At 33.8% G+C, this 13,469-nt stretch overlaps 1 protein-coding gene across 3 annotated transcripts in view; it reads right to left on the bottom strand.

Moving 5' to 3' along the window:
* The window catches only part of PHIP (PHIP subunit of CUL4-Ring ligase complex), a 135,077-nt gene that overhangs the window by 113,928 nt on the left and 7,680 nt on the right, over positions 1–13,469 (bottom strand). For all 3 annotated transcript variants that reach the window (XM_081828573.1, XM_081828571.1, XM_081828572.1), the window contains exons 5-6: positions 6,151–6,301; positions 5,965–6,063 (exon numbers count right to left, since the gene is read on the bottom strand). In XM_081828573.1, coding sequence (XP_081684699.1) covers positions 5,965–6,063; positions 6,151–6,301 — 250 coding nt within the window. The remainder of the gene's footprint in view (positions 1–5,964; positions 6,064–6,150; positions 6,302–13,469) is intronic.

The raw sequence follows: 13,469 nt of genomic DNA on the forward strand, positions 1-13,469 counted from the left end.
AAACATAGCAGTGAAGATAAAAAGTGAGAAGAACCTTCTCTTCAAAAAAGTACTCAAGATTTATTAACAAAATAATTCATTAAATGAGAATTATAGGAAGGACAGAAAGTAACATTTATTGTAGTCTACTTTTGTGCCTCACTTTACGATCTTATTTAAGTTTCCAAATTACCAAATATGGTAGGTATTATCCCGATTTTATAAATGAGGAAGCCGAGAAGCTAAAACATTAAATAATTTGCCTAAGGCCACACATCTTGACTAAAGCAGACTCAAGATTTATAATCTAATTTTAAATGAATCTTTGTTGCCTTTGTTCAAACTGGTTTTTTCAGAGAAAACTATAAATGTAGACGAGATCTAAGAATTCTTTTCATGTATAAGCTTCTTAGTGTCAACTGGATGCTTGTGTAGTAAGGCTACTTCTCAAGGCAAAGCTATTTCCTTAACACATATTTTTAAGAATCAGGTTCCTCAGTACTCCTTATCCCCACCCACTAAAACTGCAGCCTTGCTACAGAAACAAGTAAAATGACAGAAGCAACAAGTAAAACAAAGGTATGAACAAACAAGATGAGATATGGAAAACCTGGAGATATAAAGTTACTTTGTTAATATGGTAAAATAGGAAAAATACAAATAGGCAATTAGCAAAAGATTGCTTTAATATATAACCTTTTCCACAAGATAAACATGCATTAAACGAATCTCCAAATTTAATCTTAAAAAACAGCTTTTTTTTTTTTTAAAAGATTTTATTTATTTATTTGACAGAGAGATAGAAAGCACAAGTAGGCAGAGCAGCAGGCAGAGAGAGTGGGAGAGGGAGAAGCAGACTCCCAGGACCCTGGAATCACAACCTGAGCTGAAGGCAAGACGCTTAACCGACTGAGCCACCCAGGCGCCCCTAAAAACAGCTTTAATGTACCTAAGTCTCTTCACCCATGTCATTTATTATTGAACTAGGGTTGTTTATCGTAGGCAAATACAGAGTAAATTAAATAGGCATAATGTGGGTAAGGAGGTTTGAAAAAGGACAATGCCTGAGATTATTACTTTTTTGAAAGTAATGTGCCTCATACACATTCATGTATCTCTTCCACAGAAAATCAGTTAGAAGCTAGTGATAACAGATTGGGGTGATCTTTCTTTTTTCCCCCTCATTAAAGAGGTTCTAGAGGACTGGAAAGCTTCTGAACATTTTCGTTCTCCTGCCCTGAGAATGAAATTCCAGTTCAATTTTCACAATTTACATCAAGGACTAGGAGATACAAAACAGGATTTATAAGCAGACACCAAAATAAGACAGGGTAAGAAATGCACTGAGATATGCTCAAGGCTTGGTTCTTATATTATGCAGGCACGAGTTTTAACATGCTGAGTTAATGAACTGATAACCCAATTCATTAATAAACCTTAATTTCTTAAAAACCAGTTTTTGGGGGGAGGGGCGCCCGGGTGGCTCAGTCGGTTGAATGTCTGCCTTCGACTCAGGTCATGATCTCAGGGTCCTGGGATCGAGCCCCTCAGCAGAGTCTGCTTCTTCCTCTCCCTCTGCCCCTCTCCTTGCTAGTGCACACGCTCTCTCAGATAAATTAATAAAATCTTTAAATACACACACACACACACAGTTTCTGGGGTTTGGCCTTAATTCAAAGCCATCCTTGGACCAAGTCTCTCTCTTCTTCCAACCATCTATTCCATTTTTTACTCCCTACCCATCTGTGAACTTTTCTTGTCCCACTCCAGTTCATCAATCACCAACTTCCTCTTTATTTAATATTTACTAATGCTGAGGAGTTGGGTCTATAGAGAGCAATGAAACATAATCTCTATCCTCCAGGCCCTAACAGTGATAAGGAAAAGAAAATAGTAGAAAAGGAAAAGAAATAAATAGACACAACTATGTGACAAAAGCTACAGGAGAGAGAAGTGTAAGTGGACACTGAAATTTTAAAGGATGAATAGATATTCAGCGAACAGACAAAAAAGAGACATTGCAGAAAGAAATAAAACATGTACAGAGACAAAGGGATAAAAGAGTTTAGCTGTTAAAAACTGCCAAAGAGTTGTACAAAACTAGCACAGGTACAGGTGAGGAAAAGGTGGGAAAGATGGGAAAAGGTCAGTTTTGTGAGCCACATTACACAGTTAAGACTATTTGAAGTCAGTGATAGAAAGGAGGCATGGCGTGATCATATATGCATTTTAGAACTTTTAGAGTTCTCAATTGGAGGCAATTTTGCCCCAGGGACATTTGGGAATGTCTGGAGACATTTTTTGGTGGTCACAATTGTAGGGGGCAGGAGGTTAGGAGTGCTACCAGCATTTACTGGGTATAGGCAGGGATGCTGATAAAACACCCTACAACGCACAGGACACTAGTCTACAACAAAGAATTATCTGGCCCAAAATGTAAATAGAGCTGAACTTATGAAACCCTGATTTAGAGCTAAATCTTACCTAGGGTACTGGAATAAGGCTAGCGGCAAGGGATTAAGTAGTCTATAAATTCTAGGACAGCAGAGGTCATGTTCTTGTTTATCCTGCAACTCCAGATCCTAGCCCAGTGCAAGGTATAATACAGATTCTATATTTACTTAGTAAGTGAATTAATGATGTTAGAGCCCCAGGCAAGAAGTACCAAGGCCTAAAATGTGGCTCTTGCAGTGGTAACGAAAAACAGATTCAAGAGACTAGAATAGAATACATATGCCTTATTTACTAAATGAATGTAAGATATGAATTAAGAAGTCTAACTCTCAGGCTTGGAATAACAAGTTTCAGAGGGTCAGAAATTCTATTTTACACATTTTAAAGTTTCAGACAAATGTGAGATATTCAAATTGAGAAGTACAACAGTTTGCATGTAGTCTGAAAAAATCTAAGAAAGGAAAATCCAATTTATCACCCCACTCTTCTTAAATGATTCCTCTGAGTTTAAAACAAGAAGTTCAAATTAAAAAATAAACACCCCCTAAATGCAGTATGGTAACCTGGATCAGATCCTGGAACAATAAAAGGTAATTAGTGGGAAAATTTGGTGAGATATTAAAAAGGTCTGGTATTTAGTTAATAATAATGTGCCAATGTGGGTTCTATAGTTTTAAGATTATAACATTAGGAAAAATTGCATAGAGGGTATAAAGGAACTGTGAATTGTCTGTGCAACTTTTAGTAAATAATTTCTTATTCCAAAATTAAAAGTTTATTTTAAAAAACCTGTATCTCAAATGTGTCAAAATTTAAATATCTGAATCTATAGTATAAACTTTTAAATCTATAGTTTATGAAAAGCTAAAATGTTAAGAAGGTTTTTTTTTCTTACATCCATTGACACTTGATAGTACTATACACACCAAGGAAAGAGCAAAGAAAATCTTTAAAGGTAGCCAGAGAGAAAACAGCAAAGAGGAATCAACAAAAGATATATATATATTTTTAAATCTTCTAACCCATACTCTGCGGTAACTTGAAATGACACAATGTATCACCATGCAAGCAAAAAGCTTGATGAACTTTTCTTTCCATTACCACCCTATACCCAATTTTGTAGCAATGACAAAACATTCAAGACTGTCACCAAGGGGAACCAACAAGACATGACACCAACTATGACTATATAAGTAGAGTTGTTTTGATTAGTCCAGCTTTGCTTTAGTGACTTAAAAAAAATTATACGCAAATACAAAAAGCAGGTAAAATTGGCTAATAGTTATTTTTTTAAATATAAAGAACAAATATTTTCCTGAAAATATGAATGGAAGAAAAAAACATTTATCTTAAACCCTAGAAGTGAAATTAAGTCTTTCAAATAGATACAAAAATGACCTACTTGGTAATTAATTCTGTTACCTAAATACACCAGTTGCATTTCTCTGCTGTGACATAAAACTCAAGATATTTTTTGCCATATTCCCTATATCCATGTCAGCAATACTTACTGATCTGACCATTCTGATTTAATACCAATTTTCTTGAGTAGCCAAATGCTTCTAGTTAGCTACTAAAAGCTAAACTAAGTTTAGCTTATTGAAAATAAGGCATAATAGCAAAATGGAGTTAGTCTGGTCTAATGACGCACTAATTGTGTAACCCTGGTCAAGATGCCGAACCTTTCAATGCCTCAATTTCCTTCTCCATAATGTAAGAATAGCTCCTCTTACAGACCATTTAAGGTTTTAAAAGAAAAAATAAATGGAAAATGCCTGGCACACAGTATTTACTCACATAGCAAAAATTAAGAGAAGTTACTGTCAATCATTCTTGTACTTTCATTGGCTACCACAGGGCTACTGGACAATGTGCTGAAAGAATAACACATTCCCCTTACTACATAGACCTGCAGTTTTTCAAGAGAGGATGAACTTCTCCGTGCAGGTGAAGCTCCTATAATATTTTACCTTCCCCTTCTTTAAAGAAAACTATACTGCCCCCAGTATAATTTTTTAAGTGCAAACATAGTGTCTCAAATCCTTTCTTGTTTTAATAGTTGTTCTTTGTATACAGATTACTTATAGATGTCATTATGTAACTAAGACACTCATATGCTGGAAAAAAAAAATCATCCATGATTGCCTGCCATACAAATATTACACAGGATACCCTTGGAAAGGTCAGACACAAACCAGAATACGTCACAGAGACAAAAAGACGCAAATCATAAAAGAGAAGGTGATAAAGAAGATTAAGTAAGAAAATCTAGCATCTGTTCAACTGGAGTCCCAAAGGGGAAAGAAAGATGATATTTTAAAAGATAAAAGAAAGATAAAAGATAATGGCTGAGAATTTTCCAATGGCAGTAAAAGACATTACAGATTCAAGAAACCCAATGGATCTCAAACAAGATAAAAAAAAAAAAAAAAACCCCAACACCAAGACATATCACAAACTGCAGAAAACCAGCAAGAGAGAGAACCTTCCAAGCAGCAACAGTTAGGGGATTTAAACCCACATCTACCAATAATTATATGTATAGGACAAAATGTCCTACACAATACAAAGACTGCCATACTGTATTTTTAAAAAGCCACTTCTATGCTATTTTTAAGAGATATGGAAAATAAAGACAGAAAAAGGTTAAAAGTAAAACAATGAGAAAAGGTACGCTATACTAAGCAAAAGGCAAAACTGTAATGTTGATGATCAGTATAATAACTATCCAGAAAAAGAAGAAATAAGTAGGATTTGGATAGGTGGAAGAAGGAGAATAACAATCCTAGGTAGGCAAAAGAGTGGGGGTGGGAGAAGAGGCTATGACCAAAATATGAAAGTTTCTGAAGATTAAAAGTTTAGACTGGTGCGAGAGGAAGTATGACACCATTAAAATATCTTAACCTCTTTTTACTTGAGCAGAACAACAACAGAGCAAAGGTAGAATTAAATAAGATTAATATTACAGTGTTATAAGTATGACCTGGAAGAGAAAGAGGGAGAAGACACTGAAAGCAAGAAGATTAGTTTGGAAGATGGTACAGCAATCCAGGTAAAAGAAGGGCCTGGTAGTAGAAGAGTTAAAGGAATGAATCTAGGAGACATTTCAAGAGGAAGACCTATCTGCATCAGTTTTCCTTTGAAATTTTAAAGGCAAAAAAAAGCACTGCTTTATAAAAAAAAAATAACCAAACTATTTTTGTTTTCCACCATTATAACTAATCTGTAATACGATATACAGTCGCCCACAAAAATCAATCTAATACATTTTAGGAAACAATTTTTTGTAAAAGTAATATATCAATGAGCTAGTTAGTCTACATTTCATACAATATGTACAATCCATAATTACACATTATGACTTCTTCACTATTAAGATTACTGACATAGCAAAAAATATCTGATAGCTTCTTCCTCTTTGAATGCTAATGCACAGAATATGAAGTTCTTTTTAAGTAACTAAAACATTTTTATTTTCAAAAGCTCTTTACCAAGAGGATATCAACTTGGTAATGAACTCAAACAACTCACCAATGCTGGGTGGGCTACCATAGTTAATTGGTGACTCGGGTGGTCTTCCACAATGCAATGCAGCCAGAGCAGATCCTTTCCACACAACATGCTTGCAGCCTATTAAATACACATATTTTTATGGATCCAAAAATAGGACACACACACAAAAAAGAATGTCTAAATCCTATTAGAAATTTTTCATACTTTTATTTGTGCGTAGCAAGGACTGTCTTCCAGCTCCTAATAAAGTTTGTACTCCAGGAACGCTTTGTGGAATTTCTTGTTCAAGAAGAGGTCCTAGCCGATGACATATCTGCAGCAAGTGATCAGGTGCTAAATGTCTGTAATACTTCACCTATTATGTGAAAGACATAAAATACTTGCTAAATAAGATGATATAGTTCTTTATAATAAATAAAATATATTTTAAAAAATAGAGTAATTTGTTCTGGCTAGTCAACATTTCATTTTACTTGGGGTAAAAGTTCATGTTTATTCTGTGCAACCACTTGACTCACAGAATAAAATAGTTATCCACTTAATTCACTGAGGAGAAAAACTGCTAAAGAATTAATGTAACTAAATATAGCCAAGTTATAAATTAAGAGATTCTAGTCAATGCAAATACTGAACAAAAAAAAGAATATACAGCATTATAACCTAAAATGATTTTGTTGTAGTTTTAACATTTTCATTTTCAAAAACTTCAAACAAAAAAGTCATCCAACTATAAAACATAATGAGTATTTTGGATCTTTTACATTATAAAGAATATCTCCAGAACAATTAAGGATAAAAAAAAACCTTGATAGTTCATGTTCTCATCACAAAATTTAAAAACAATTATATAGGGGGGCCTGGGTGGCTCAGTTGGTTAAGCGGCTGCCTTCAACTCAGGTCATGATACCAGGGTCCTGGGATCGAGCCCCACATCGGGCTCCCTGCTTGGTGAGGAGTCTGCTTCTCCCTCTCCCTCTGCCTGCTGCTCTGCCTACTTGTGCTCTCTGTCAAATAAATAAAACCTTGAAAAAAAAAACCAAACACATAGCCTCTATGAAGAATTTTGTAATTTATTCACAAAAAACCTTAGAAAGGTGAAATTCCAACTATTAATTTAAATAAGTTTAACTATAAAATAAATCTACCTACTACGAAAAGTTTGGGCACTTTTGGAAAAACTTCAAACACGCTTAATTTATGCTAGCATTTGAAAGCAAGATATGAAATTCTAGTATTTTTATTATCCATCCTGAAATTCTTTTCAAAGAATCTAAAGAGAATTAAAGGAAAAAAGTATTTTATCGCTTTATAGTTAGATTATCAAGTTATAAAAAATTTCTCAATATACTACCTAAATATTATAGTTCAACTGTTCTCAAAATGAGTTCTGGGAACCCCTGGAGGTTCCTGAGGTAAAAATCATGAATAATACTAAAATGTTATTTTGCTTTTTCACTCTTTCATGAGTGAATTTTTCAGGGGGCCACCTGACATGTGATATCACAAAAGACTGAATAAGGCAGCAGATATAAGAATCTCTCTATTTAGCCAGATATTAAACGTTTCCCAAAATGTAAAACAACGCCACTCTTCATAAATTTGTTTTGTTTTGGAAAATAATTGCTACAAAAAATGTTATGTAATGAGTTTTTTTATTTAAATAAATATTTTAAAAATGCTTTAATTTTTAAATGATAAATACAAAATGATTATAATCCATGTAAACAAAGAAAATTCAATAATTTTTATTAATATAAAGGGGTTCTGAGGCCAAGTGTTTGAGAAGTGCTCCTCAAGTTCATATAGTAATGGCAATTTTAATATGAATTCCTTATAAGATTGATTTGCAGAGGGAAGTAAAGGGTTAAATCATTTCATTCCATCTTGCAGTATGTTATACTCTACCGATAGAAGAACATGAAAGGTATTTTTAAAAAGTTAGCTAATATTCATCCTTCTAAGCTGAAGTCAGTTAAGAGAAACCAACCTTACTTTTTATAATAATACATTCCTGTCATGGAGATAATACGAAGCCATACTGCCACACTGATAATTTAAAATAATAGAGTGTGGCATATAGTAGTAAGTATTACTGGAATGAATAGTTTAGAAAAGATGTTCTAATACAAATTGTACTGTACAATTGTATTATGTGCCTCTGAAAAATCTTGAGATATATCTATTTGATTCTGTTTAATGCAAATTTCCAAACTTGTGAAGCTACGGATTCCCTTTCCCCCTAATATCATCTTGACTCAAAACATACTCTTTCAAACACTAGTATGATTAGCTAAGCAAAAACACATTTAGAATATACCAAAATAGAAATCTTTAAAATTGTATTTATACTTTTCTCTAATCGTCCCTAAAATAATTTACTTAAAAATAAAATTTAAAGGAAAACATCTACAATATTTATAGGGTCCCTTCCAGTTCTAAACTGTATATAATTATTCTAATGTAATTTCTTTACATTGATCTAAATTCCTTTCAAAAGTTTTACTTTAACCATAAAGTTCATTACTTATTAACTTTAGTTTTGTGATTATACTGTTTGAGTCTTTTTGCAAAATACATGTCAGCTGAAAATCCTTATTGAAGAATTCAAAAATATTATGAATCCACTTTTTCAGAATCTTTCCTTGGTGATTTAGTATATTTTTCAAAATCGACTTTCACTTTAAAGTTAGAAAAGATACTTTTAGTTCTTAAAATCCTCAGGCTTTCTGGCTTATGAGACTTTATATAAGCTGATCCCTCTGCTGGAAATCTTTTCTTACCCATCCACCTCCCCATCTCATTCTCCTTCATGTCTCAGTCTATACCTCACTGCCCTCCATGACCTATTACAACACTTACACCCTTTCTTTTTGGACACTCTTATCATTTCATTTCCATAGCACATTATACTCCTTCCCAAAACGTTCTTTTACCCCACTCATGAGTGCTCTGTAGTACTTTTATCATATTAGTTGCTCATATCTAGATCTCAGTGGGATCTAATGATAGTTACGATCCTCTTCCTCCAAAAAACACACATACATGCCCTAACTCTGTCTTGCCCTGTTTTGGAGGTTCCTAAGACCCCTGCAGTATCCTAAGATTGCCAATTTACTTGTCCATGACCTATATTAGAAGACAGGGGATTAGATCTTGTTTACCTGTCGACCCAGTACCTAATATAGTACTTGTAGTTAAGTGTTTGTTAGATAAGTGAACACATGACAATATGCATGCAGTAACTACTGATTCTTCCTTTTCTATCTAGCCATTAAATGGTGAAGTTCTTAAGGTCTAGGATCCCAGAGCTCAGTTCCACACTTTATTTCTTCTCACTCAATATTCTTTCCTTGAACTTATTATACCAATGATTCCCAAATTTGTATCTATAGTCCACACCTGCATATCAAATTTCTTTAAGACATCTCTCTTTGGAGTCCCAAAACCTCAACTCAACATATGCAAAAATGAACTCAGGATCCTCATGTCAACACCCCCCTCCCAAAATGTTTCCTACCTTGACAAACAACACCATCCATCCAGCCTCAAACCAAGAAGTCACATTTTTTTTATACTGCCTATTCCTCCCTTCCACCTCATTCTTTTAACACCCAAGTAGTCACCAAGTTCAACTGATTTTCTCTTCCTATTCTTAAACTCTATCTCCATAACAATGACCCAATTTCAAATCATCTTTGCAATAAACTCCCATCTTTCTTTCCCACATCCACTCATGCCTCCTACACCTCATTCTATTCTATAATCTCTTCTATTCCAAATCTGTTCTCTATATTGCAATCATAATGCTCTTTCTAAAACCTTTATCTGGTCAAGTCATCCCTACTTAAAACACTTCAGAGACTTTCCTTGCTCTTTGGCCATCCAACTCCTTAACATGGATCTACAAATCCTGAAAGGCACGTATGATCCACTCATATTTCTTTGCTCCATATGGCACATTCCCAACCCTACACGCTCCAGCCCCCACTTTCCACATTTAGACATTGGTCTTCCCTCAGGTTACCTGTACTCTCTCCTGTTAGGCTTTTCCCATGTGGCACACTCCACATTTCCCCACATCTCCTTGCCCAAACAACTCTTTTATGTGCTTCAGATCTTCCCTCCAATGTAACCTCCTTTGTTTCCCTTTACTTTACCAGTCTAAGTGTATTATCTTGGCTGCATGCTCTTGGTGACTTTTCCTTATCATGTACCAGTCTATGATTACACATTTAAAAGTTCAATAATTTAATGCTTTTCTTCTCAACTTCACCATTAACTAGAAGAGATTAAGGACCGTGTCTTTTTTTGGTTCTAGCTGCATCACATACATACATTCATATACACACACACACCTATCCACCCACCCATCCACCCAATACGCACTTTTAAAAAAAACAATGACAACTTTCTTTTACTACCTTTTTAAAACATTTTTCTTAATGAATATTAATCCAGGTCACTATGGTTAATAAAATGTAAAGGCAAAAATTTTAAGAAATTAATATGGTTCAAAAAAATTAAAATGTTCATTTATGGCTATACATATATGGTTTTTAATTTCCAAAGGAATAAACACTGTATCTTTAATAACTTAAGATTTTTAGTTTAAATGGACTTTATTTATTTATACTAATAAATAACTAAAAGGAAATGAAAATTAAAAGGGAAATCAGAAGTGATACTGTAATAAAATCCTTTATCCAAAACATGTGAAATCTGGATTCTCGGTAACTGTTTGTACACTATCATTTGGAAAAACAAAACAACATTCTCGATTCTAATATCCCGATTACTTTCCACGACCAGTGCTGCTTTAAATTTCTTAAGATATTCAACACATAAAAAGTATGACCAAATTATAAAGTTAACTGTGATAAATCTTAACAACACTATCATAGCTAACACATATTGACTGCACTCTAAATGCTAAGCCTTATGGTAAGTGTAGTAAGTTATACATATAAAAATTCAGCTTATTAACAACCCTAAGAGATTTGAACTATTATTTCCATTAATAAATTACTGTACAGTAAGATAAAACACGGTTCCCAAGATCACACACATTTAGTGGATGGTGGAGATAAGACTCAAACCAAGACAGCGTAACTCCAGCCCTCATTCACACTGCCCGTAGTACCTATTGCTTCAAATATATATATATTATTTCAATATTGAAGTAAGCTAAAAAAAGGCATTTTGAATAGTTTTCAACACAGACATTAAAGTGAGACAAAAAGAAACATTCTGAAGTTCCCTTTCACGATTAAGCAAACTAGCATAAAAGCACAAATTCCTATAGGTAAAGGATACCTATAGGTAAACTAAGGATAGAAAATAAAACTACAATAATAGGGTGACAATCCTAAATATTCTCTCCCACAATGGCTAAAGGAAATCAACGTGATCAACCCTACTTTTCTCAGTATTTCTAAGATTAAAATTTTAAACTCTTAAAGTCAGAAGGTATAAACAGATTAAACAACCAAGGGATTAATACCATAAAATTCATGATTACTATTCTTAAAAAGTAAGAATGCATTATTTATCACCTGTGCTCCATTTTTTAAATTTTCATAAACATTTCATCTTCTCTCCCACTCAAGATACAAGAGCCTGCTTTATGGATGCAAACTCTGATGCCATAGCAAGGAAGGAACAAGAAAAGACTGAGCTCTTTTGAGTAGTTTATTTTCCTGCATCTTTAGTTAAAACAATCTGCTTCTGCTTGCTATGCTACTTCATATAAACAGCGGTTCTTCCCAGCCAAGAAAATTTTGCCACTGTCAATGGAAATTATCGTTAAAAGGTAAATTTTATCAGTGGGAAGAAAATATAAAAAATCTGGAAGCCACTGCATTCTACCAGACATACTGTCATTAAGAACTCTACTCAATTTTTAAAGAAAAGGTCAGTAGTTTGAGAGCTCTAAAGTCAAACAGTCTAGGTTTAATCTTGCTGAGTGCAGGAAAAACATTTACTCTACTACTCCATGTCCTCATCTACAAGACTGAGACTGCCAAGTCACCACCTTGGGGGGTAATCATAGTAGGTGACATATGAGTTGGCAGTCACTTTAATTATACTCCATATTACATACTACATGTTGCTCTTTCATGTTGAATCTTTCTAGACCTACACAAGGAAAAAACATTTTGGAAATCTTTTTAAGGACCTTTCCAAAATGAGGTTAGAGCAATGTAATTCATTAAACTACTTGATTTACCTGTACGATCTAGAAACTCCAGTCCTTCTTTCAGCATATAATTAAGAAGTCCCTATGAAAATAAGATCCACCAAATATCTGGCACTACTATGTCCTGAACACCTGATTGGTTCTAAAAATGTCAGTTTTTCACATCTGTTTTCTAAATTTTTTCAGATCTGAAAGGCTAGTTACTTCTGCTCTCCACTATAGTTGAGTTCTAAAAAGTCAGCTTAATGGAATATAGTTATTTTTACAACTATCCTAACATATAAACAAAATCACAAGCTTAAAAAACCCTATTTGCTATTAGTCATTTCTAAGCCTATTTTTAAAACCAGATCTCAAATTCTCAAAACTTTCAACTTGTAATTATAAATCGGTTATCATCATTACAAAGTATATGTTAAATTACATCTACAGTCTTTAAAAGCAAGTTTACATTTTCTGGGCATTTTTAAAAAAACTTTAATAGCTTTCTACATAGAAAAATTATGCAACACTTACTTTGTGCCAAGTATTCTCAAAATTTATCTTCACTAGCAAATAAGGTTAAGTATTTTTGCCATTTCACAAGTAAAGAAAACTGAAGTCCAAAGGTTACAGGTCCTCCGAAGTCATACATTTAGAAAGTAGGAGAAATTAGTATTCAAGTCCAGGTGTCATGATTCCAAGGTTACTGTTATTTTCATTACATTACAATTTCCTTCTCAAAACTTTAGTCCCTACCCCACTGTCACGCAAGTCTTAAAATTACAAACTTAATAGGACCTTCATAACCATTTTTCAAGTCAACAACCTCTAATCTAACTATTCTCAGAAGGACTCTTACATGCCTATGACTTCTTTGTAATTAAAAGTATAATAAAATTAATATAGAATCTTATTAAGTGTCAAAGTTAATCTTGATGGTCTATTTACTCTTAATTGTCAATAAACATGCTTGAAAGACTGTCGTCTATTCACAATTTAGTCAACCACCTAAGAATTCATTTAGATAATAATTCAGCTAATATTATCAATACAAATGTGTCTTTTAAAGAATATACACAGTGCTCTTCCAGATTTTATTCATCACAACCTGACTATATTTTGCTAAAAAAAAAAGGCACCTGGGTGGCTCAGTGGGTTAAGCATCTGTCTTCAGCTGGGGGTCGGGCTCCCTGCTCAGCAGAGGGCCTGCTTCTCCCTCTCCCTCTGCCCCTCCCCCCACTCGTGCTCTCTTGCTTGCTCTCTATCTCAAATAAAATCTTAAAAAAAAAAAAAAAACCCACTTTATTCCAAATTTAGGTTTCCACGAACCACAAAAGATGCTCTA

The sequence above is a fragment of the Leptonychotes weddellii genome, chromosome 8 (assembly GCF_054177405.1).
Source record: "Leptonychotes weddellii isolate Sample4059 chromosome 8, ASM5417740v2, whole genome shotgun sequence".
Lineage (NCBI taxonomy): Eukaryota > Metazoa > Chordata > Mammalia > Carnivora > Phocidae > Leptonychotes > Leptonychotes weddellii.